At 40.6% G+C, this 25,514-nt stretch overlaps 3 protein-coding genes across 5 annotated transcripts; 1 reads left to right on the top strand and 2 right to left on the bottom strand.

Moving 5' to 3' along the window:
* Positions 1–265: 265 nt before the first annotated feature.
* On the bottom strand, positions 266–15,997 carry LOC113576435 (E3 ubiquitin-protein ligase TRIM35-like). 3 transcript variants are annotated; one of them, XM_081704692.1, is made up of 8 exons: positions 15,656–15,997; positions 13,796–13,916; positions 9,350–9,830; positions 8,818–8,913; positions 8,454–8,684; positions 8,148–8,170; positions 7,862–7,980; positions 266–2,743 (listed from the first exon to the last, which is right to left on the bottom strand). In XM_081704692.1, exons 3-8 carry the CDS (start codon positions 9,752–9,754, stop codon positions 2,190–2,192), a joined length of 1,428 nt encoding a protein of 475 aa, XP_081560818.1. In that variant the 5' UTR covers positions 9,755–9,830; positions 13,796–13,916; positions 15,656–15,997; the 3' UTR covers positions 266–2,189. The 3 variants fall into 3 exon arrangements, with proteins under 3 accessions (XP_081560818.1, XP_035377218.1, XP_081560819.1); XM_035521325.2 differs by lacking the exon at positions 15,656–15,997 and having other exon boundaries at positions 13,796–14,512; XM_081704693.1 differs by lacking the exons at positions 13,796–13,916; positions 15,656–15,997 and having other exon boundaries at positions 9,350–10,787.
* Positions 15,033–17,860, bottom strand: LOC113576434 (E3 ubiquitin-protein ligase TRIM35-like). Its single transcript, XM_081704857.1, is given in 5 exon segments — positions 15,033–15,248; positions 16,479–16,708; positions 16,842–16,937; positions 17,395–17,565; positions 17,567–17,860. Coding segments are annotated over 5 exon segments (921 nt in total). The 3' UTR covers positions 15,033–15,118.
* Positions 17,861–19,462: 1,602 nt separating this feature from the next.
* taf8 (TAF8 RNA polymerase II, TATA box binding protein (TBP)-associated factor) lies at positions 19,463–24,089 on the top strand. Its single transcript, XM_027008459.2, has 8 exons — positions 19,463–19,664; positions 20,008–20,167; positions 20,821–20,919; positions 21,565–21,627; positions 21,792–21,916; positions 22,078–22,225; positions 22,432–22,571; positions 22,876–24,089. The coding sequence occupies exons 1-8, from the start codon at positions 19,617–19,619 to the stop codon at positions 23,014–23,016; spliced, it is 924 nt and encodes a 307-aa protein (XP_026864260.1). The 5' UTR covers positions 19,463–19,616; the 3' UTR covers positions 23,017–24,089.
* Positions 24,090–25,514: the final 1,425 nt, after the last annotated feature.

Genomic DNA, 25,514 nt, shown 5'->3' with positions numbered 1-25,514 from the left:
GTATGTTGTCTGTGTGTATCATTATGAGACATAATATAATAAGGGGGTTTGTAGCAACCATTTCCTCCCACAGTCGCTGTGTTGTTACTCTGTAATGGCTCCTGTCCGTTCACTTACATTCCCCAATAAAAAACCTGCTGTACAGGTCACAACTATTTTACCCCACTGAGAGGATTTAAGTTAAACAGAAAGGGGGAAGAAAAAAAAACAAAACTGCAGCCAACGTTTACATTGTCATTAATGTTGCCAAGCAACCAGAATACAGAATTAGTTCATATTGAAGTGACCATACAAGATTCACTTTCTGAAGTAAGCAGAGTATGGAACAGAAAGGATTTTTAGGCATATGGCAAACTATACTCTTCCTGCACTAAATGCCAGCACTTCATGAGCATGACGCAGTCAGAAGTGATGTACATAATCATACACAGTAGAACAGAGGTACAGAATACAACTGCTGACTGCCACACCACCAATGGATGTGGGCTAGGATACTGCCAGGCAGCCCAAACCTAGACAGGAGCAACCAAGGGCCCTGCTCAGGACAGCAGCAATCCGGCAGCAGCAGGGCTTGAACCAGCAACCTTCCAAGTCCAGGGAAGGTAGCAGAAGCCCCAGTTGTTGGCTGGGTCAGAGTCCACCCCGGCTGGATAGGATCCTCTCTCACCGACTGGTGTGGTGGCGGTTGCTCCGGCTTCAGTGCACGCATATCTGGAGACACGCATGCTGATTTGTCCTTTCGAGGGCAGGCACTGCTGAGGCCGCCTTCTTTCCTTTACGAGGCTTCGGTGTAGGTGCTTGAGCTCAGGCTGCAAGCCTTCGTGGAGGGAGTGTCCTCATTTGAGGACGACGCCTCCCTGCAAGCCGCATTGGGCAGCCTACTTGTTCCGGAGCGGCGCCTCCTGCGCAGAGCCTTGAGAGGTACCTAGGGCGCCGGAGGGCCTTCGCTCTCGGAATCCGCTGACGCGGTATCCATCTCCGAGGCAGAATCCCTATGGAGGACCTCCTCCACTTCCATCACCGGATTCTCCACCTGATGGACCTCAGGGTCCGATTGGAAGCTGATGTTGGTGTATTCCGATTGGAGGCTGACCTCCATATAGTCCTCCCTCTGTTCAAACTCCCCATAGCTCTCCCGGTAGTCCCAGTAGGGGTAATAGGACCCTGCAGAGTCCAGATCTGGATACTGGTCTCCCTTGTACCAGCTCTCATAGTCCGTCGGGGGCCTGTAGGACTCTGCACAGTCCACCCCTGAGCGATACCCAGGGCCCTCCCAACATTTTCCAGGAGCACTCTCCCCTGTTGTTTGGGCACCGGGAGTGCCCAGGAGTATGGAGGGGTTTTCCCGTAAGGTCTGGGGAGGAATGGTTATGCGCCTTCATCCCCTTCTTTTTCTTTCCCAGCATCCTTTGGCGGTCGATGTTTTTGTGACGAGAGAAGGCAAAGCAGGATGCGGGGATGAGTCGTGTCAAACACGACGACTCGACTGTTTTATAACACAGTTTTATAACGACTGTTTTATAACACAAAACAAAGACAACTACGTGGCTAGCAGGCTAACCGGGTTTAAACATTGACGACATTCACATTCAAACACAAAACTTATATACATGCACACTAACGATACACAATGAGGAGCAGGTGAGAAATATGGAGGTCCTGGCCATACAGACGAACGCGCGCACGCACACACACACACACACACTTTTATTTGTAACGTATGTGACAATAAGAACATCATAACAAAATGCTCACATTATAAAAACAACACAATTGGATACCTATATCAGGAACATGAAATTTATGAATGGAGATATATTGAAAACATTTTTTTTGACAAAACAAAAAGTCATAACTCAGAATGTCAAATTCCTCAATGTTTGTTCATAATAATGAGACATATATTAATGAAACAAAAGGAAAACAAATCCAAACAAGCCAACACTTCTTCCCAAGTTACAAATCTATGTTGATTAATGAGATGGTAACTGTCATAAATAATCCACATTTACAAGTACAGGTGTTGTTCTCAGGTCTACTGTTTAAGACCTGAGTTAAAATGAGAGTTCAGTCCTACTGGCCTTAAAGGACAGCCTCACCTCTGTGGACGAAGGTCGAAGAAAACCAAAACATCTGTACAAAGAAAAACAAAATTCTGGGTTCACAAGCAATGGACAATGACAATGTGCTCAGCAAACTGCAGACTGGTTTTCTACTGTTTCTGATATCTTCACTGGTAAGATTCTTATTGGACAGTGTGATGCATTGCAGAAAAATGGGAAAACCGTGTCAGTAAAAGTGTGTGTTATAGTGTGCAGGTGTGTACTGGTTAGAAGATCAGTGAACGTCATTTCCCCCCAGTCCCAGTCCAGCTGCACTCTGACCCTCTGCAGTTTCTCTGTAGGTGTGAGGTGGTGGCATTTCTGTCCTGGGCAGCATGCCCAGTAATTATTACTACTTTTCCTGTAGCATAGACTCCACACTGAACCCCAGAATGACTTTCCCTTTCTTGATTCAGACTCTGTAATTACACCCAGTGCCCAGAAATCACTGTCTCCAACATCAACATCCCAACAGTGTGTCCCTGAGTTAAAGCCCTCAGACCCCAGGACACAAGCATTCACATCAAATCTCTCTGGATTATCAAGAATCAGCAATGTCTGTGGTCTACGTTCTACAGAAGTGAGCTCATCAGACAGGTGGAGGTGTGGATGGGCAGTGTTGGGGTCCAGAGTAACAGGAGCTGAGGAGAGAGAACAGAATGAATCATCATGTTCTTCATGTGTTTATGTGATGAGGTCACATCTACAGACTGCAGACCCTTTACTTTGAGTGAGATGACTTTAGATCTGTAGACCTTTACAGGGATTAAACCTCCTCATGTACCTTATGTCTGGTAATGACACAAGAGTCTAACATGGTATGAATTGGATTTTACTGTAGTAGGAGTGATATGTTTTATATCTGATTTTATTATAATTGGAATGATGTCAGTTATTGTATTGTTCTTTTACAGTTTTATCTTTATTTTTTAATTATGTATATCCAGAGTTAAGAACTTGCCATACTATTTTTGACTGCCCTGAGCACAGAATTAACAAAGAATTAACAACAACAAAAAAAGGTCATTTTGTTGCAATTCCACATTTCTCCACAGAGTGGCAGAAGTCCAACTATACTTGAATTTGACTTTTCATCCCATTTTCAGTATATTTGACACACTAAATGACATATATTTGAACTGGGATTTTCTTCCCATTTGCAGTATATTTGACACACTAAATAACATATATTTGAACTGGGATTTTCTTCCCATTTGCAGTATATTTGACACACTAAATGACATACTTGTATTGGGAGTTCATCCCATTTGCAGTATATTTGACACACTCAATGACATATATTTGAATTGGGATTTTCATACCATTTGCAGTACATTTGATTTATTATGACTCACCAATAATCTATTTCTGTCTTTGTCTAAGGTCATACTGCTGGTTACTGCTGGTCTTTAATAAGATGGGCACCAACTGTCATCCATCAGTTCATTTCACCAAAAATCTATTTCTGTCTAAGGCCATACTGCTGGTTACAAGGAAAATTGGTATCAAAGCAAAAAATCATCTTTTACAATAATAACTTTGGAAACCTTAGACACCATCCCACTTGCAGTATATTTGACATTGTTAAAATATACTGGAAGTTGACACCATCCCACTTGCAGTATATTTGACAACTAACATAGATTTTTATTGGGATCCCACATGCAATATATTTGACATAATTCAAATATACTTGAAGTGGGACTGTCAGAAAGTATAAGTATAAGCACATGTTGGGGGTTGGCCTATGCCCACCTTTTAACCTAGACACTTCAAATTTGTGATACTTTATCTCACTTAGGTCTAGTATCAAGCTAGTGAGTTTGGGATACCTACATTGTGTTTAGGGCCCTGAAACGTTAGTTAGGCCTCTCCTATTCAAATGCATTGCCTTTAAGTACATATGTTATGGGTTGGCATACGAAAACCTTTTAACCTAGAGAATTCAAAGTTAGGACACTTCAACTCACTTAGGTCTAGTATCTAGCTAGCAAGTTTCGGGCTCCTATGTTACACTGCTGGTGTTTAGGGCCTAAAACATACATATCAAGGGATAGGGTTATCATTTCAGGATCAGGACCACATAGGGTCACGAAATTTCATGGGTGGGACGTAGGAGGTCTCATGGATGACATATTGTCTTCTGCCTGCTCCTGTGTGTCTGTGTCCTTTCAAATCTGTACACAATGCAGGGAAAAATCTTCTGGCTGTTGTAATAGAAAACAACACACTAGGGTGTCCTCCTTTCACACAGTGTCATGGGTTGTCTCTGGCAAACATACTGAATTTTTGTGTCAATCTGACCTTTCTCAAGGGTGTCCAGAACAAGTATATGAGATATGAATGGAAATATACTTGGAGTGGGATGTTTACAAACAGTGTTTAGGGAGCGGCCATGTCGACTGGTGGCTCATCTGGGTGCCCCGAATAATATATCGGAAGGCCGGGTTGCCACAGTTTAGGGAAAACTACTTCCTGTTCCATAAACTCAAGGGGTCTGGCACTTTAATATGTTGTCTCTGGAGCCTCCCTTACCCCGCCAGTGAAATCATGTGACCCTACAAGTGAGGGAAAGCTACTTCCTGTTCCTTAGCATCTAGGTGTCAGGCACTTCCATTTTTGTCCTCAGGGGGTGCCAATGAGCAAATGGATACGCTTTGGGGCCAATTGGGCCTTCCTTGACCTTTCCTGACCTTTTTTGACTGGTGTCTATTTGGTGCCCATTCATATATACTCAGAGTAAGCTCCATTAGACAGACAGACATGGACAGGACAGCTGGACAAACCTCCCCTTACAGGTGGGATGGGATGTAGTGGACCATTGAACAGACCATCCCACTCGAAGTATATATGACACCATTTAACATGCTTGATTTGGGATTATAGCTTTCTCTGTGCTCAGACTGCTTTCAGGGTGTTCAATCTATATGTGGAACTAGGGTCTAGGGCGGGGTGAGGGGCAAGAAAGCACAAGAGCGCCCCTAGTGAGTCCCAAAACCTGTATATTGACCGTGGTAATCAGGTCAGTAAAGGGCAGTAAACACTGTCCGGACGATCACTTAACCTAGTGCGTATTGGGATCCAAAATGAGTTCACAATCCCTTTGCACATATATGTGTCCAATGGCAGTATGTAAGAATGGGGGCCGATCCCAAAAAGTGTATATCGGTACTAACTCAAACAGGCAGGCGTGTACACGGAGGAGGGGCTTTGGTAAAGGAGTCGATGAGTTGAAAAACTTTGGTTTCTCCACCAGTTGGTGCCAGATCACTAACAACCAACTGAATCAGCCAAACTTCAGTTAACTCAACCTTGGTTTTTATATTTATTAACAATCAGGGGAGCACTGATATATATTTTCAAGTTACATTTTTAGTTTATTATGAGGTCAAGAATTGATTTTAATTCTTTAATGTGATATTTTGTGTCTCTTCTATTCAGGATTAGTTGTCTAAAGTGACTGCGTGTGTTCTTAAAATGATGTGTAAGCAGGGGCACCTGTGAAGGAAACCACAATTGATTTAACATGTTGGTATTTCATACCACGATCAGATCCAGTTAACTAGTGTAACAGTGCTGTGGGGGGGGGGGGGGGACCAGTATACAGTGTTGAGTGTTAAACTGAGTCTCCTCCTTGTGCTGGGTCTCTGTTCTCCTCCACCCTCTTACACTGAACTTTGGACTGATCAAACAGATCTCTCACCACTTTAGCTACGACAAGAAAATACTCCATAAAACAATGTTGTTGGGCAATTAGAAAAATGAAAGAAATCTTACCCAGATTCATATTAATCCAAGCACTTGGATTCAAGCTCTTGGTCAAACTGAACTGAACTGAGAACAATCTACATATTCAAATATTGGTAGTATAATGGTTTGTAGTGAAGATCTCAGAGACTTTAATGGTGTCACTCTCTGCTAGACCTGGCCTGGTAAACTGTAAGTCCTATTATTGTACAATGGAAGTGTAAGTTTGGCCTTATGTGTATTTATTCATTATTCATTCATAATTCATTATTCATTCATATTCATTAGTAGGTCAGTAGACTGTACATTTGACGTGAAGATATTATAGTCTTTTAAGCTGTACAGAAGGGCAAGAAGGGTAATTAGGAGGCAAATAGAGACAAATGCTTACGGTCTCACACACAGTGCTGGTACAGTACATATGTGGTCATGTGTGTTTATGACCTCACACACAGTATTGCAGCTGGTCCACTGTTACATATGTGGTCACATGTGTTTATGACCTCAAACACAGTATAGCATCTGGTCCACTGTCACATATGTGGTCACGTGTGTTTATGACCTCACACACAGTATTGCAGCTGGTCCACTGTTACACATGTGGTCACGTGTGTTTATGACCTCACACACAGTATTGCAGCTGGTCCACTGTTACACATGTGGTCACGTGTGTTTATGACCTCACACACAGTATTGCAGCTGGCTCAGTGTTATATGTTTTCATGTGTGTTTTCATATGAAACTTGAAACCTCAGTGCTTCTTCCTGTAGTAGCACTGCAGTGAGGTCATTTTTAGTTTATTTTAACAACACAAACCTGGTAGCGTACAGATAACATCACATTTATATAGAGTAATATTTCTTTCAATTAGACTGCATTCATAACTAAACAAATAATATGTAAGGCCAAAATTTCATGTTTGAACACTTTGTCATTAGACAGCAAACACAGTGAACTATTTGAAACATTACTGAACATTTGAATCAGTTCTTAGACAGAGTGAAATTTTCCCTACAGACCATTTTTTTGAGTCAAGTAGTAGCAGCTCTCCTGGGTGTGCTGCGTTCCCATAATTGGGAATCTAACGATAACTATTTAACTCGCATTTGTTCTCTTTGAGAAAAGAGCGGTGTATGGCCTACGGTTGGTTTGCGATGCCCCACATTTTAATTCCTGTATTTTCATTTTTCAATTGGGCCGAGGCTGTAGATGTTTGCTGCGTTAGGGATTTGTCCAGTGCTGTGTATGTACGGTTTTGTTAATAACTATTGGCTTGTAGTGCGGTTTAATGCTTTAATGTGAGCGTAAGAGTAATTAGGTCTTTAACGTTATAAAGGTCTTTGTGGATCCACGAGATCTCAGTTCTGAAGTGCAAATCACAATTGGTGGTAAGCACATCCTTATGGCAGAGTTATAAATCTGTTTTTTAATACTTGTTGATTCCTGTAAGCTTGGCCAGCGTGGTTGCTGTGTTGTACTGTACCCTGAGTATTAGTAATCCTAGTTTGTGTAGCCCTTAACTATACTATACCACTGAATACTTAACCATACTATCCCACTGAATTTTATATGTCGCCAGTGATTACTGAAAACAGTAGTTGTGGATGTAATCGTATTTTAATTGTTGTTGTTAATCATGTTTAAACTATATTTCTTATTTGTGTCAATAAACCACCTGTGCATCAGTTTCTGCAGTCCACAAATCTACTGTCAGCAGTAAACCTCTGTGTGTAGAAACCCTGTATATGGTGTATTAGTAGATGCAGACAGTTTCCCTCTTCCTCTAACTGAGGGTGGTGTGGGCAACTTGAGTTTGGCATGTACTGACTAAAGGTCTTACAAGTTTGCAAGTGAGAGAAACGATACCTGCTACACTTGCATTTAATGTCACACTGCAGTGTGTTTCCAAACCCAGAATAAAAATGATTTTTTTCATAATGACAGTTAAAATCATGTGGAGTGCAGAACCAGATCAGGTCCAATAAAGCTACTCCATGAAAACCAAAACTTACTGTACTGGAGAATCTTCTGCATGTTCTCCCAGACTCTGAACTTCAGGTTGGAAAGATGTTTTACAACATTGATCAGAGCTGCTGACACCTTCTCAGGTTCCTTTGGGGTGTGGAGAACTCTGAAAACATCAAATGTAATGTAAAATTACATTACTGCATGTAGTTTACAGAAATTTTCCTCAAACTCTGACAAGGAGAAATATAATGTAAAATCTTAAATTATTACTGTATTCAGTTTATGAAAGTGGGTTTCAGTGTGAAAAACAGACATAAGGGAATCGCTCACTGTTTCATTGTAAACTTCATGTTCTGAAATGGAAACAAAGGGAAAGTTATACGAAGAAAAGTACATCACTGAGCATTCATGGTTTGAGCTTACAAAACCAGCCTTCAATCATTTTGTGTATAAGATGAATAGACATTTGTCTTTCTTAGAGGGAAATCAGTCATTAAAGCATTTTCCACAGAAAAGCAAATGTTGGGGAACAAATTCAAATTCTTCACTACTGCAGTTGTATTTTAAGTTTAATTTACATGTATGTGTTTAAATTAGAGAGTGAGAAATTAAAGAATGAGATGAAGTGATTCTTACTTGTAAGAACAGAATGTCCTCAGCTTCCATCTCCTTCTGTAGGTTTCTGATTTGATCTGATAGAGATTCTATTTCTCCATTCATCTCCTCAATCTTCCTCCTCATCATGTGACTCTTCTGCTCCTCTTCCTCCTTCAGTGCAGCTATTCTTGCTGATTCTTCATCTCTTAGAAACTGGTGAAGCTTCTCAAACTCCTCCTTTATCTGCCTCTCTGTGTGCTGGGCCTGACACTGGAATGGGAGATGATGCAGAAATATATACAGTGTACAAATGAGCGTGAATCTTTTTCTCCACAGGATAAGTGGACACTCATGAAAGTCACGACATTAGCAACATGTTTCATCATTCAGAATGATGTTTCACCTTAATGTGGGCTGCTGTTTCATCACAGGTTTGTTTGACTTCCTCTAAGGCTTTCAGATTCTGCTGTAGATGCTCCAAAGAGATCTTGAGTTTATTCTACAATTAAAATTAGTTTAGCTGAGAGCAGCAGGAGCCTTTTCCAGCAGGTGGAAACTGTAAATGTATAAATGTGCTGTGAGTGCCAGAGAGTGAAACTGCAGAAAACAGAGTGGCAGGTTTCCTCTTTCACCAAATGTACAGTGTTCGCCTCCCGTATCTCTAACGTAGAGTTAGACTTGTGTTGGAAAATATGATTCTCAGACTTTATTATAACATAGAGACATTAGAGTTTCGTGGAGTGAGTTTGACAACTGAGTTTCACATATTTAGTAATTCTGTGCCCTAAAGACACACCCACTGACACTGACAGATCAAATCTCAACAACTGCTCTGTCAAATAAGCAAAAATATAGTAATTTACTCTTCTCAGAAGTATTTCAAATCATGTTTGTGCTACATTCTGGAATGCAAAATAACAGAATAGGTTTCATACCTTAAAATCACACACAGCTTCATCTACTGGACAGCAGTCATGATTTTTGTGTTTCTTTGAGGTCTGACACACCACACACATAGGCTGTTGGTCCTCCAGACAGAAGAGTTTTAGTTTCTCATTGTGCAGACTGCAGAACACCTCAGACCTTGCTGAAGCTCTCTGACTCCTGCTCTCTAGAAAAGCCTCACACAGGTTCTTTAGTGCAAGGTTACGGACAGGATATCCTCTCAAAGATCTTCTCCTACAAACTGGACATTCTGGAGATCCCTTGGTTTGCCAGAACTGCTGCAGACAGGTCCTACACACACTGTGGCTACATGAAAGTAGAACAGGATCCCTGAAGATGTCACAGCACACAGGACATGAAAATTCTTCTTCTGACAGCAGGTTTGTAGCAGCCATTTTCTCCCACAGCTGCTGTGCTGTTTTTTTGTAATGGCTTTTTCTGTCCAAACTTCACTCTCACATTTAGGATGTTCTGTAATAAACACAGTAGCACAGTTGGGAATCATTCACTGTAGTCCTTTATCCAACTGAGCCAGTTTAAACTCCCATCAGGCAGGAAGAATTAGATATGAGTTAATAACTTCTCATAATATTTCTGACTGAAAGACCAGTGTGGCATTTCAAAGTTTACTTCCTCAAACAGGTAGGTATTTATTGGGAGGAGGGACCTTTGTAATGTGGTCATCAGATGAAAAAACTGTTTTCTCTACCAGATGGCACCAGTATACTACCAACAAATGAATCGGGCAAACCTCAGCCAACTCTGCCTTATTTTTTAATTTTGATTTATTAATTAGTTGTGCAGTGATATTTCAAGTTTAAGATGCTTGTTAATTGAGGTCAATATTTTGATTTTCCCTGATATATTTTGTGTAAAAAAGGATTAATTCTACAGAACTCCATTAACACACTACACAGATTGGTTTGTCTTAAGACAAGGGAGTTGGGGTGCTAGAGGGCCAGAGTCCAGAAGTTGTGATCGCTCTGCTCAGACACACCTACTAAACCTGGCATGTGACCAGTGAGTTGACCCAGGTGTGTTTAAGCAGGTTACTCATCAAACCACACTGGACTCTGGCCATCTCAGACCAGAGTTTGACAACACAGTGATACATTAACTCATAACAATATCACTCATTGTGTCCTAGCACCAGAGCTACCTCTTATACAAGCTGTCATTAGCAGTTAGCTAATAAATACTTGTAAAGAATAAAGGAATAAGAAAAGATAATTTAAGACAGAGAATTGAAAATACATACAAACCTTCATGCATGCATACAAACCTACATGCATACATGCATGCATACAAACCTGCATACATGCATGCATACAAACCTGCATACATGCATACCTACAAACCTGCATACATGCATACCTACAAACCTGCATACATGCATGCCTACAAACCTGCATACATGCATGCCTACAAACCTGCATACATGCATGCCTACAAACCTGCATACATGCATGCCTACAAACCTGCATACATGCATGCCTACAAACCTGCATGCATGCATGCCTACAAACCTGCATACATGCATACCTACATGCATGCATACAAACCTACATACATACATGCATGCATACCTACATGCATGCATACATACATGCATGCATACATGCATGCATACCTACATGCATGCATACCTACATGCATGCATACCTACATGCATGCATACATGCATGCATGCATACATGCATGCATGCATGCATACATACATGCATACATACATACATGCATGCATACATGCATGCATGCATACATGCATACATACATGCATACATGCATGCATACATACATACATGCATACATACATACATGCATACATGCATGCATACATACATGCATACATGCATGCATACATACATGCATACATACATGCATACATACATGCATACATACATGCATACATACATACATGCATACATGCATATATACATGCATACAAACATACATACATACATACAAACCTACATACATACAAACCTACATACATACATGCATACAAACATACATATATGAATACATACATGCATACATGCATACATCCAAGCATAAAGTGTTTAAGGTAGATGTGAAGACTTTAGTCATTATATTATTTATAGTGACTAAATGTGTTTGGCTGTGACAGGCTTGTGGCTATGAGAAACTGAAAAAAATGGAAGTTGATTTAATATTTGTGGCTCTCTCCCTCTCTGTATCTTCCTTCCAGGTTTAATGGGCTAAAGTGACTGTAGTATTACTGAGAGGATGTGTAGGCAGGAGCATCTGTGATGGAAACCACAAGTAGTTTAACTATTGGTGTTTCATGTCTGCAATCAGATCCAGTTAACCAGTGTGCAGTGCTGTGGGGGGGGGGGGGGGGGGACCAGTTGAACAGTGTTGAGTGTTAAACTGAGTCTCCTCCTTGAAGCTGGGTCTCTGTTCTCCTCCACCCTCTTACACTGAACTCTGACCTGATCAAACAGATCTTTCACCACTTCAGCTATGACAAGAAAATCCTCCATAAAATAGTGTTGTTAGGCAATTAGAGAAATGAAAGAAATCTCTCCCTGATTCACATTAATCCAGTGCTGCACACACTCTGATATCACAGTGAGTATTGTTGTTTGTTTAGGTTTTATGAGGAAATCTGTGGTCTAGTGTTCATTTTGAAGTTCAAGACTATATCACAATCCTGAGGTTGATTAATAGTTACATTTGCCAGTTACATTTCTGAATGGATATTTTTGTCTCTTCATTAATGTCTTGCTCATTATTCTGTGTAGTCCTAACGGGATTTGACCTTTGATCCCCGTTACTATAGCTTGCTTATATTTTCTGTGTACATATGTTTGAGACATAACATAATAAAACATAATATATTAAGCATCCATTTCTCCCAACAGACACTGTGGTGCTACTCTGTAATGGCTCCTTCTGTCCATTCACTTCCCTTCACCTATAATGAACCTGCTGCACAGGTGACAACTAGTCCTGCTAATATTTTACCCCTCGAATAGGCAGAGCATGGAAAAGAGAGGATTTATTTTAGGTAGATGGCAAACTATACTCTTCCTCCACTAGATGGCGACACTTCATGAACATCTAACTGAATCAGGGAAACCTGATGACTCAGTCAAAAGTGATGTACACTATTAATGCAATTGTGTGGTCACGCCTACTAATTACTGAGGTAAGGTTCAGCCAAACCATTGTTTACAGGTGTATAAAATCAAGCACATAGCCTTGCTCAGCTGAACTGAGTACAGTCTCCATAGTCAAACATTGGCTGTATAATGGTTTGTAGTGAAGATCTCAGTGACTTTAATAATGTCACTCTCTAGTCTCCACTTGTGGAGATCTGGCCTGCTAGACCTGCCCTGGTAAACTGTAAGCACTATTAATGTAAAATGGAAGTGTACGTTTGGCCTTATATGTATTTTTTTCAATATCCATTCATTTGTAGACCAGTAGACTACATTTGCCCTGAATATATTATAGTTTTTAAACTGTACGAGAGGACAGGAATCTAATAAAGAATCAGCAAATCATAAACAAAAGAAAACCAAACCAACTCTAAGATGATTAATGAGACAGCAAATGTCATGAACAAACCATATTTACAAGCACAGGTGGTGTTGTCAATTCTATTGTTTAAGATCCGAGTTAAAAAGAGTTTCAGTCCTACTGGCCTTAAAGCACAGCCTCACCTCTGTGGATGAAGGTCAAAGAAAAACAAAACATCTGAACACTAACGCTGACCACATAAACCCTTGTGTAAACATACAGGTAGTAGCAGTGCTCCATTCAGCTCAACAATGTTCAGTGTTTTGGTCTGTAATGGGTCCAGTGTCACTCTGGGTTTACAGGGAACACACTACAATGTGGAGTGCAGGGAACTGGAGGACCAGGACTGGGAAACACTGGTAAACCATTCAATACTGTGGAGACTCAACATTCACTTACAGAGTTCTCACAGATTATATACCATTTTTCACATGCAGTGGACGCTGACAACATGTTCAACAAACTACAGACTGTTTTTTTTTTTTACCATTACTGATATCTCTACTGGTAAGATTTTCAGAGGACCAATAGACATATTCCAGAATAATGGGTAAACTCTCTCTGTAAAAGTGTGTGTTATTGTGTGCAGGTGTGTACTGGTTAGAAGATCAGTGAATGTTACTTTCCCCCTGTCCCAGTCCAGCTGCACTCTGACCCTCTGCATTTTTTTTGTAGGTGGGAGGATGTTAACTACTGGTCCTGGGCAGTTTGCCCTGTATAAACCACAACTTATACTGTAGTATAGAGTCCACACTGAACTCTTGAAAAACCATCCTTTTCTGGATTCAGACTCTCTAATTACACCTACTGCCCATATATCACTGTCTCCAACACCAACATCCCAGCAGTGTGTCCCTGAGTTAAAGCCCTCAGAGCCCAGGACACACTTATCAAATCTCTTTGGACTGTCAGGAAGCAGTGATGTCTGTGGTCTACGTTCTACAGTAGTGAGATCATCAGACGGGTGGAGGTGTGGATGTGCAGCGTTGGGGTCCAGAGTAACAGGAGCTGAGGAGAGAGAACAGAATGAATCATCACATGTTCTTCATGTGTTTGTGTGATGAGGTCACATCTACAGACTGCAGACCCTTTACTTTGAGTGAGATGACTTTAGATCTGTAGACCTTTACAGGGATTAAGCCTCCTCATGTACCTTATGTCTGGTAATGACACAAGAGTCTAACATGGTATGAATTGGATTTTATTGTATTATTAGGAGTGATAAGTTTTATCTTTGATTTAATTATATTTGGAATGATAAGAGTTAGTTAATCTGGTCCTCAAATGTAGTTTATCTTGACTGAACAATCTGTCAGTCTAAAGCCAACATCTACAACATTAAGTATGTTATATTTCTAACTTTTAGATTGCACACAGCTAAGCTGATATGTAAGCACAAAAATCATGTTATGGACACCTAGATTTGTTGCATTAAAAATAATTATATAAAACGCTCTCCAAGTAAATTCAAGTATTATAAATTCATAGAACATCATTTTAATCTCCACGTTAATCTTTTATTCTAAGAACAGCTCAGGAAAATCAAAACGGTCCAGCAGAAACTGGGTCAAAGTATCTTACACACACAATAGAACAACAGACTGTCTAGACTGCACACTGCCTTAATGATTAAATTACATAATATGTTGAATTTAATGATGTGAAGTTAAAAAATTTGTGTTGTACAGGCCTCATAAGAGTGACTAGTACATACACTGGTATATTTATGCAATCCACTAATGGGATGTACAGCAAACGTGTTTATGTGGTTTGTGCGCCCTCTGTAGGAAAAGAGGGTGAAGTGTCGGTGATAAGTGTGCGTCCCAGTCCCGATTGGTACTGGTGCGCATACAGTCCAACACACGCATATAGGTCTGCAAGGCGTAGAGCTGCAAAGATATTTATCACTTTCATTTGTTTATTGCTTGTTGTTTTGATCTTTTGAAATCAATATTACTGGTTTTATTAGTTAATATTTGCATACAGACTTGGATTCATTTTTAGGTATCACACATGAAAAATAACTAGTACAAATGACTCCTTTCTTGGCAGACATTTTTATCAGTGGTTTTACTGTTAGAGGCCTTTAATGTTGTAATCTTTCATTTCCCAAACCCAGAATACTCCAAATAAAGTCCTAATTCTGAGGACTACAGAAGCAGTCCAATAAATCTACTCCACGAAAACAAAAACTCACTGTACTGGAGAAACTACTTCATGTTCTCCCAGACTCTGAACTTCAGGTTGGTAAGATGTTTTGCTACATTGATCAGAGCTCCTGACACCTTCTCAGGTTCCTTTGGGGTATGTTGAACTCTGTATAGTACAGAACTGGTTATAATATAGTGTATAGGTTAACAATGCTGCTTCTCCCTTGGGAAACCCCATCTGGGAAAGTGATCTACGCTATACCAATAACAATCCTTGGCCAAAACTCCTAACACTACATTCACGTGCCTCTATAACATGCTTGAAATTGTAAGTTGTTCTAGATAAGCAGGTCTGTCAAATGTGTAAAATGTAATGAAACTGTGTTAAACGATATTACTGTCCATCAAATTATTTTAAATTCAGATCAGCATGATATATGTCGTTCACTGACTTTACCAATGTATGTTTTATATTGTCACTAAACACCAATGTATCTTTCATTTTCATATACAGGATACCACCTTCATATATCACCAATGTACAAACAAATTCTGCGGACTAACAGGAAGATCAAAATATAAATAATAATCACTTACTGTTTCAATGTGGATGTTGTGATGGAAATTATTATTCGATCATGTATTATCATGTGATTCATGTTAATCCTTTCTCTATGTAATCCCATATGAATAGTTTAGTCTGCACATTCTGTCTTTGTATATTATGTGAACAAAACGACTGCTGAATCAGCTGCTTCGTGATCTTGCATGTGTCGTGCGACTAATCCTGATAAAGAGGATCTAGCAAACTGTGTCTGTCCTGGTGGAACAGAGCATCCTGATATGTGCAGAAGTGCTTAGTGCAACAAGGAGCAGGAAATGGGTATACAGGATGACAGGACATCCCTTCCAGGATGTGAAGTTTAGGTATAAGGAGCAGAGCCAGTCTACCCCTTTAGAACGTTTGCTTAGAGCATTAGCTCTCACACAGCTGTGTTTTGTATGCCTTATTTTCTTTATTAAATTACTCTTTTAATCACGTCTGACTTGCTGTTTATTCAAAATTCCACCACAATGTCAAGTTCTGAGAAGACAACAATGAGACAATTGAATAAAGGAAAATGAAATCAATGCATCTAAAGAGCCTTTTACATACAAAACAAACAAATGTCAGAACACTTGACTTATTTGTTTTTGTTCATTTGTTTGCATGCATGTGTGTGTGTGATTTAAAGAGAGATGGAGAGAGAGAGAGATGGAGAGAGAGAGAGAGATGGAGAGAGAGAGAGAGAGGGAGAGATGGAGAGAGAGAGAGATGGAGAGATGGAGAGATGGAGAGAGAGAGAGGGAGAGATGGAGAGAGAGAGAAATGGAGAGATGGAGAGAGAGATGGAGAAATGGAGAGAGGGTGATTCTTACTTGTAAGAACAGAATGTCCTCAGCTTCCATCTCCTTCTGTAGGTTTCTGATCTGATCTGATAGAGATTCTATTTCTCCATTCATCTCCTCAATCTTCCTCCTCATCATGTGACTCTTCTGCTCCTCTTCCTCCTTCAGGGCAGCTATTCTTGCTGATTCTTCATCTCTTAGAAACTGGTGAAGCTTCTCAAACTCCTCCTTTATCTGCCTCTCTGTGTGCTGGGCCTGACACTGGAATTGGAGATGATGCAGAAATATATACAGTGCACAAATGTGTATGAATATTTTTCTCCACAGGATAAGTGGACACTCAAGGAAATCATGACTTTAGCAACATATACAATAATTCAGAATGATGTTTCACCTTAATGTGGGCTGCTGTTTCATCACAGGTTTGTTGGACTTCCTCTAAGGCTTTCAGATTCTGCTGTAGAGGCTCCAAAGAGGTCTTGAGTTTATTCTACAATTAAAATTAGTTTAGCTGAGAGCAGCAGGAGCCTTGTCCAGCAGGTGGAAACTGTAAATGTATAAATGTGCTGTGAGTGCCAGAGAGTGAAACTGCAGAAAACAGAGTGGCAGGTTTCCTCTTTCACCAAATGTACAGTGGACTCCTCCCTTATCTCTAATGTAGAGTTAGTCTTGTGTTGGAGAATATGATTCTCATAGACTTTATTACAACATAGAGACATTAGAGTTTCAGAGGGTGAGTTTAACCACTGGGCATTTCTTCTGATTTAGTCAATCTATGAGCCACACATATTTGGGTCTTTACCTTGAAGCCACATCTACTGACCCTGACAAAGCAACTCTCAACAACTGTTATGTCAAACAACATAATCATTTACTCATTTCACAAGCATATTAAACCATGTTTGTGCAAATTTTTGGAATTTAAAATAATAGAATAAGTTTCATACCTTAAAGTCACATACAGCTTCATCTACTGGACAGCAGTTGTGATTTTTATGTGCCTTTGAAAGATGACACACCACACACACAGGCTGTTGGGCCTCCAGACAGAAGAGTTTGAGTTTCTCGTTGTGCAGACTGCAGAGCACCACAAACCCCGCTGAATCTCTCTGACTCCTGCTCTAGAAAAGCCTCACACAGGTTCTTTAATGCTATATTACAGGGAGGGTCAGATTTAGAGGATCTTTTACAAAGTGGGCATTCTCAGGATCCCTTGGTTTCCCAGAACTGCTACAGACAGGTCTTGCACACACTATGGCTACACGACAGTAGAACAGGATCCCTGAAGATGTCACAGCACACAGGACATGAAAACTCTTCTTCTGATAGAGGGTTTTGTAGCAGGTATTTCCTCCCACAGCTGCTGTGCTGTTTCTTTGTGATGGCCAAGTTTAGTCCAAACTTCACTTTCATCAGTATGAGAGAATCAGTAATTAGTACTCTATCCAGTGGAGGGAGTTTAGACTCCTTTCAGAAATAAGGCAGGCAGTAGTAAATACCAGTGTTAAGAGCTTATCATATTTATGACTGACCTGAATGCAGATTTACTAAAGGCTAGCATGCTATCACAAACGTTAACTTCCTCAGTCAGGTGAAGGAGTACAGAGAAGTCAAACAATACAGAGTGGTGGGGCTTTTGTAGAGAAGTCAATACGACGAAAACCTGCTTTCTCCACCAGATGGCACCAGTTCACTAATAACTAGAATCACGGTAACCTCGGCAAATTCAGTGATCGTTTTTATATTTCTTCATTAACAATTATGGGTGCAATGATATAAACACTTTCAAGTTAAATGTTTGTTAATTCTGACATCAATATTTAGATTTATTTTTGCTATTTTATATAACAATATAGCTACTACTGAGCCTCAATAATATACTACACAGCTTAGTTGGCTTAGAAAAACACATATTTTATTTAAAAACAAAATTGCAAAGTAGTATGAACCTTTCCACAAAAACAACAGGCCCTTTAAAATAATACCAATAAATAAGAAAGGAAACAAATACCTGAACTGCCTCATATAATATCAAATATAGCATATACTGCTATATGAACCGCCAGAGATAAAACCTTAGATATATATTTGATTACTTTAAAGTTACATGAACTGCATTTGGCCTTGTAAATATGGGATATTCTTGGAACGTTTTCAACAAAGACAAATATTTATTGTATCTGTACAAAAAACAAAAAAAACCAAACAAGCTTTGGTTTAAAAAAAATGTATGCTCTGTGTCTCTAGGCCTCTATTTGTAACAAACTTGCAACTCAGAGATAGACATCATATTTTTGCACACCACTTAACCTATACGTTGTGCAACACTTATTTCACATTTAAAAGCATACAGTGTATCACACAAGGGACAAGTCAAGGCGTAAAGAACAAAACAACAAACGTAGTGGTCTGTCCCGCTGAACTGGAACACAGCTGGAGACAGCAGGATAAGCGAGCATGTGCTACGAGTAGGAGTGGAGAAGCGCTGTCTCATATACAGATTTTCTTTACCAATCATCTCATAAATATGCATGTAAATAACAAAGCAATAAAGGTAGGTATGTAGGTACCTGTCGATTAAAAACGTTACTTTAGATTAAACATGTTTGAGAAAAGCATGTTTCCACAAGACTATATTATGACCAGTGACAAAGACTCCAATGTAGGATAAACTATGCGCTCGATTAGAGAATCAGGTGGAAACTTTAGAAAACGTATTCTGAAAAACAATGTCATAGGCATTAATCTGAGGTGGGATACGGAAAAATACTAAATTAAATCGATGTTTGTAAAACTACATTGACAAGTCCAGTGCAGTACCATTCAGAATTTGTCGTTTAATTATTTAAGGCATTAGGTCCTTGCACACTGAAAACGTTAATAAGCATAAAATACATTTATGCCAGCTCCTGAGACGTGGACTAGGTCGTGGTCAGGGCTTCTCCCGACCATGGCTTTGTCTGCCAGACACTAGACTTTTATTATGCAATTCTCGAATAATATGGGACTCTTATTAGTGCGGAAAACGACCACAGTGGGGGAATACGAAAATAAGCATTCAATCTTCAGCTCTCTGTAGAACACAGAATGATTAACTACCTAGAAACGTTATACGATAATTAGACGGTTTTTGTGTGTTTTAGCTGACAGAGGGAGAGTCAGTCCAGCGATGGCCGATCCTGCGGTGATGGGCAGCGCGTCTCTAAATGCCGGAACGGTAGCGTTAACGTTAGCTAGCCCGCTAGCTAGCTATAACAAACACCACACAAACCCCTGCCTTTCCGATACTACTGAGGGTGGCCAGCTGTGCAGCTTGCTCAGATCACGATACCGCTACCCCTAACGTTCACTGTTAACTCATGCGACATATTTTAAATTAAACGTCCAGCATGCAGTCATCCACTCTTCGTTTGTGCTAAAGCTAGCTAGGCTATGTAGCGGATACGGTCATGCCCAGTGCGTGTCTGTTAGCAGAACTGGCTATGGGTCCTGCTAGGTGATAACAATACCGCTTAAAAAAATGATTATCCATCTGACTTTGGTTTGTTTCATATTTCTAGCGGACGGGTGGTACTAAGGCGACTACAAGCCCTGCGGAGAACTACTACTTGGCGCGCCGTCGCACCCTGCAGGTTGTGGTCAGTTCCTTGTTGACTGAATGCGGCTTCGAGAGCTCAGAGAAAGCCGCAGTGGAGACTTTAACAGAAATGATGCAGAGCTGTAAGTAAACGCCATGTAAAGCTGCAGTGGAGACTTATAACAGAACTGATGCAGAGCTGTAAGTAAACGCCATGTAAAGCTGCAGTGGAGACTTATAACAGAACTGATGCAGAGCTGTAAGTAAACGCCATGTAAAGCTGCAGTGGAGACTTATAACAGAACTGATGCAGAGCTGTAAGTAAACGCCATGTAAAGCTGCAGTGAAGACTTATAACAGAACTGATGCAGAGCTGTAAGTAAACGCCATGTAAAGCTGCAGTGGAGACTTATAACAGAACTGATGCAGAGCTGTAAGTAAACGCCATGTAAAGCCGCAGCGGAGACTTTAACAGAAATGATGCAGAGGGCCGCTGCTGCGTGCTCGCGGTGCTTTTAACGTCACGAGGCTCACATGGTCAGATGTGCAGCGGACATCTGACGGACATGGTCAGAAACTGCAGCATAAGTCATTTTCGGGTTTGGGTCTGGAATACGATAGGCTTGCAAACTTAAAGGTTTGAGTAATTCTGCTATTTAGAAATGGCTGTGTAATAGTATTTATTTCTGGTATCATCCACAGCGGTGACCTCCGTTTGTTTATGAATGTGCACGTTTTTGTAGACGGGTATAGCGTGTTAATGCAGAACTCACGTATTCTGCCCTGTGGTTTTCAGATATAACCGAGGTGGGGCGTTGCGCAAAAGCAAACTGTGAACATACAGCTAGAAGCACTCCCACGCTCTCAGATGTCGTCATCACACTGGTTGAAATGGGTATGCAAAATGGTTTACTGTCATTTACATAAAAATAGTATACTCAGTAATATGCCTAAAGATTTACTGTTAATATTTTCTCTTTCCAAATGTTGCATTTATTTAGATTTTGGTGGTTATTTGTTGGTGTCACTTTGATTAGTTTATGTTTTGTATTACACTGTAAAATAGATGGGATTCCACATTAAAACTGAGAATGTAGACACTGAAAAAGAGACTTCTGCTCCCTGTCCTGCCGTTGGCTTCCATTGCTGAATTGTGTTTTGTGCACATGGAGACAGCCCTGCTGGCTGTGGGTGCCAGGTGCAGTTGTTTCCTTGCTGAAACCAAAAGTCTGTCCTCTTACTAGACTTGGTGTTTTGCTCCAGTGAGGGGTTAAGTCTGAACGACTGAGGGGCTTTACACGTCACAGTTCAAAACGTGTTTGGTTTTCTTAGAAATAACATACAGGGGAGAGAAGAAAAAGAAACCTAGTTTTATTGTCTTTATCATAATAAATTCTGAATTGTTCTTGGTTTGTTAAATGTTTCATAGTTTTCTTCTTGACTTTCACTGGTCGCTGTAAACGGATCCCAGTTGTGTATCTGATATTTTTGTAGGTGAAATGGTCTAGACTAATCTATTTTTTCATACTGCTGATCTCAGGTTTCAACGTAGACACACTCCCAGTGTATGCCAAAAGATCACAGAGAATGGTCATAACTGCACGTAAGTGTTCTCAGTCCTTCGGTGGTTCTGAAAGAAGTTACTAAAGCACCAGTTTTACACGTGGCGACAGTACCTAGAATCCATCATCTCTTTGCCGGCTCCTAAAACCAGCTGTTGTTAGTCTGAGCTCTGAAGAGCAAGTCTTTGGCCTTGCTCTGCAACAGCTCCAGTGACGAACGCTCCAGTGACCCCCAAGGCTCTGGTGGCTGGCCAAAAGCGCACTCATCCTGCCTACATCCCCAGCCACTTCCCAGAGTTTCCAGACCCTCATACATACATCAAAACCCCGGTAAGAGATCCCGGCCCCCATTTGGGTTTTAACACGCTTTGTTGTTTTGTGTGTGTGTGTGTGCTGAGGGAACGTGAGGGAGTTATATCTCTGAAAGTTTTAAGAGCGTAGCAGCAGTATGTGACGTGAGTTAATTTAAAGTTAATTTTCTTGCTGTGCAGACGTTCCGTGAGCCTGTGTCGGACTACCAGGTGGTGCGAGAGAAAGCTGCATCCCAGAGGAGAGACGTAGAGAGAGCTCTGACTCGCTTCATGGCCAAGACTGGAGAGACGCAGAGTCTCTTCAAGGATGACCTCACCGCTTTTCCCCGTAAGAGCCCCACTCGGCATCCCAAATACCCTCTGCACGTGGGTGCACGTTTGCAGGCCGTAGAGCTGTGTGATTAGATGAAAGAGGGTGTTTGTGTATGTGAGTTTGTGCGAGTCCCTTGCTTCAGCGGTGGTGTCTCGGCCAAGCTGTGCGTGGGTGTGTGTGTGTGTGTGTGTGTGTGTGTGTTAACGTGTTTCTCGCCTCAGTGATAGCGGCGCGGCCGAGCTCCATCCCCTACCTGAGTGCCCTCCTACCCTCTGAGCTCGAGCTGCAGATGCTGGAGGAGACAGACTCGTCTGAGCAGGACGAGCAGACAGACACGGAGAACAACTCCAACATCATTCATGTAAGGGCACCTTCCCAAACGCCTCTCCCCAGCATGCTGTGATTGGGCTGTAGTTCTTCCATTAATGAGATGCCCTTCTTTGTAACTTGTCTGTATGGGCGTTATGCTATTTATGTGTAAATGCTTTTAAGATTTGTTTGGTACGTTGTAAGTGGAGAGAAGTTGATTTGTGTTTGTGAATGCCACGTTATTTCATTATTGTTTTAAAAGTCTGACAGCATTTTTCTGAGTCATGATTTAGTGAACTTCTGCTGCACATAAAGGGCTTCTATATAATGATCTGTCCTTTTTCCCTCCCATGCAGGACGACGCAGGAGCGGATAAGGAGAACACTGTACTGCCACCTGGTGGCGTTGTGCCTACAGTGAAAACCAACGACGACAACATGATTGACAACCCTTATCTACGGCCAGTCAAGAAGCCCAAAGTGAGGCGGAAAAAATGAACAGTGGGAAAATAGACGGGTACTGAGGGGATGACAGATGATGACTGGTGCTACTGGACCACCCTGCGCGTCTGGAAGCTACAGCAACCGCACAGGTGGATTTGGAAACAATTCCCCGGTTTAATCGAAGTGCAAAAGTGACTGGTTGTGAATCAGATTGAGGTTAAGCGACTCGATTGCAATATGCTTCAAAAGTAGGTTATTAAAATAGACTTTCGCCCTAATACTTTTTATACACCATTCTCAAAATTTCTATCCGGCTGCTCAGTGTTGGTGGTCACTCGTTTTAGGTGATTGTAGATGTGGTCACCTGCTTTTAATACTCTTCCCGTTGCTCCTTTTTAAAAAATATATGAGGGAGTAAGTGTTTCTTTTTTTTCCACATAGATAAACTGTTAAACATTTAACCTTCTGTTGTCTCGCCTCATTTAAAGGAACACTGCAAGTTCATTTTCCTTGGAGATAAATAACCATACAAAATTTTTACATTTCGGCAAAAGAGAAACTTCTCAGTGGGCTCAAGGGACTTATTTTTGGTTCATGTGGACTTAATGTGCTTTGGTAACAATGCAAAATAATACAAGTTCGCTTCACATCCAGACCCTTTTACATACTCTACTTACATTTTTTAAAAACTTAAAATACATATAGGAACATTAAAGCGATCAGAAGCTACCATCGCATAGCTGCCCTTGTTTTCATCCAGATCCCAGTCTCCCAAAGAAAGGTGTACTTAAGCCTTTGACAAATCAAGTTGCCTGAACAGCAGATTGACAACACACCCATAAAGCAAGAACGTAAAATCCTTAATCTCTCACCTCCACAGATACTTTAGTCTCTATCCCTTGTATTCTTAAAGTGGAAGGATTACCCTGATGTTTCCATAATGTTGCGACATAGGATAGTCCAAATTGTTTGTGCAAATTGTATGTTTATGCTCCAGAAATTCTCATTTTCTTTTGGTTTTTACATTGTTTTACATTGCACATAGACATACTAAGTGCTAAACAATATCGTATAAGTCATAGAATATTTTACTTTGAATAAACTCCGCACAATGGCTACTTGAATCACATTTGTACAACAGAAGCTACATTCATCCATCTTTTACATCTGGAGCCTGGTAAATAGTTTTTTGCTATCCTGTGTTTTATGGTGCTCTCTTAAAACCCTTAGGTCCTTCAGGAAAAATCTCCTTCAAAGCTGGATCACTATGTACTACTAATTTTTTATGCTTGACAGCTATAAAGTGTCACCCAGAAGTACTAGGATGACTGTTACCCTGGCGATATTGGTTTTATTTCTAGATCAGCATGCTTCAGAGACAGCAGGTGAATAGCCACATTCATAAATTCCGGTGCTCATATTCACCGAGTGTACTGCAAAATCACACTCATCACATATGCCTCAACCACTGAAACCATCCATAAGACGTTGTTCTTCACGTTTGGGACGGACACTACTAAATCTTACAGTCTGTATTACACATCGAAAGTATTCCCTTCTATAAACTGATGTGTAAAGCTCCATTTATGTCCTGTAATGGTCAAATCCAGAAAATGAATGTAATTTGTATTTAGTTACCGATTTTAGATTATTTCTGCCATTCGTACATTTATGAAACAGCTCACACAGAAAACATCTGTGTAAACTTGGTTACTGGCGAAAAAAATAGAAACCTTTTTTCCCAGTAACGAAGTTTCCATGGTTGGGTGCATTACAGACATCCACTAATGTACAAGTCACTCGTCTATAAGAAGTTCCCCAAAAAATAAACCATCGTTTATCGGCCATTTCACCAGGGTCTGTAAAAACACATTAGGAGGAGAAACATTTGGTCTCTGTATTGTTATTCGTTCTAGATCCTCTGTACTGGTATATAAAAAGCCACATCCTGTGTCTTAGCTTACATAATACAACAAAAGTTGTGTCCCTAATACAAGAGGAGTTTCAGAACACATGGTTTTAGAAAAAAAAGTCTACAAACTGAGACCAGGATTCTGTTAAAGATTTCCAGATAATGGGTCTCCCTTCAGGACTTTCCAACGTACTTGATTGAATTTTAGGCAGCACATAAGCATGCACCGCCTTTCTTGGTGATATTTATGTAATTTATTGTGCTGTTATTAACGTGTTAAAGACGCAGATGTCTTCGATAAGCGCCTATGCAAACAAGCAGCCGCCCTTGGGAAAGGAAACCTGTGAAGACCGCTGAGGCGCCTCTCTTCGGCCTCAGGTGGCATGAGAATGGAGCAGCTATTCCTTTTACACTTCGGAACGTGGCAGAAAAGTTTACACGTAATGTGTGCTGTATGGGTTATCGCATGGTCCACAGAGTACTGGAGCACAGGTATAATGCACAGCAAGAGATGAAGCGTGAGAGATGAGGCATTGTACAGTTCACTGCTGTTGCGGGACTTATTTACATTTTTTTTACACCATATATGCTGATATCATTTGAATTTCAAGCATGTGAGATTATTTAGCACAATAATTTA

This window comes from Electrophorus electricus, chromosome 21 (assembly GCF_041902795.1).
Source record: "Electrophorus electricus isolate QZ-2024a chromosome 21, ASM4190279v1, whole genome shotgun sequence".
NCBI classification, from domain to species: Eukaryota; Metazoa; Chordata; class Actinopteri; order Gymnotiformes; family Gymnotidae; genus Electrophorus; species Electrophorus electricus.
The sequence above is the reverse complement of the archived record's forward strand: the minus strand, read 5'-3'. Positions and strand labels throughout refer to the sequence as shown.

Bases quoted from the DNA above. Each gene is read 5' to 3' on its own strand.
- LOC113576435 (XM_081704692.1), bottom strand. From the start codon at position 9,754: ATGGCTGCTACAAACCTGCTGTCAGAAGAAGAATTTTCATGTCCTGTG. The intron at 8,914-9,349 runs GTATGAAACCTA...TTTTAATTGTAG, and splicing joins AAGCTGTGTGTGATTTTAAG to AATAAACTCAAGATCTCTTT. The intron at 8,685-8,817 runs GTGAAACATCAT...CTCCCATTCCAG, and splicing joins AAACAGCAGCCCACATTAAG to TGTCAGGCCCAGCACACAGA.
- taf8 (XM_027008459.2), top strand. From the start codon at position 19,617: ATGGCCGATCCTGCGGTGATGGGCAGCGCGTCTCTAAATGCCGGAACG. The intron at 20,168-20,820 runs GTAAGTAAACGC...TGTGGTTTTCAG, and splicing joins AACAGAAATGATGCAGAGCT to ATATAACCGAGGTGGGGCGT. The intron at 20,920-21,564 runs GTATGCAAAATG...TGCTGATCTCAG, and splicing joins CATCACACTGGTTGAAATGG to GTTTCAACGTAGACACACTC.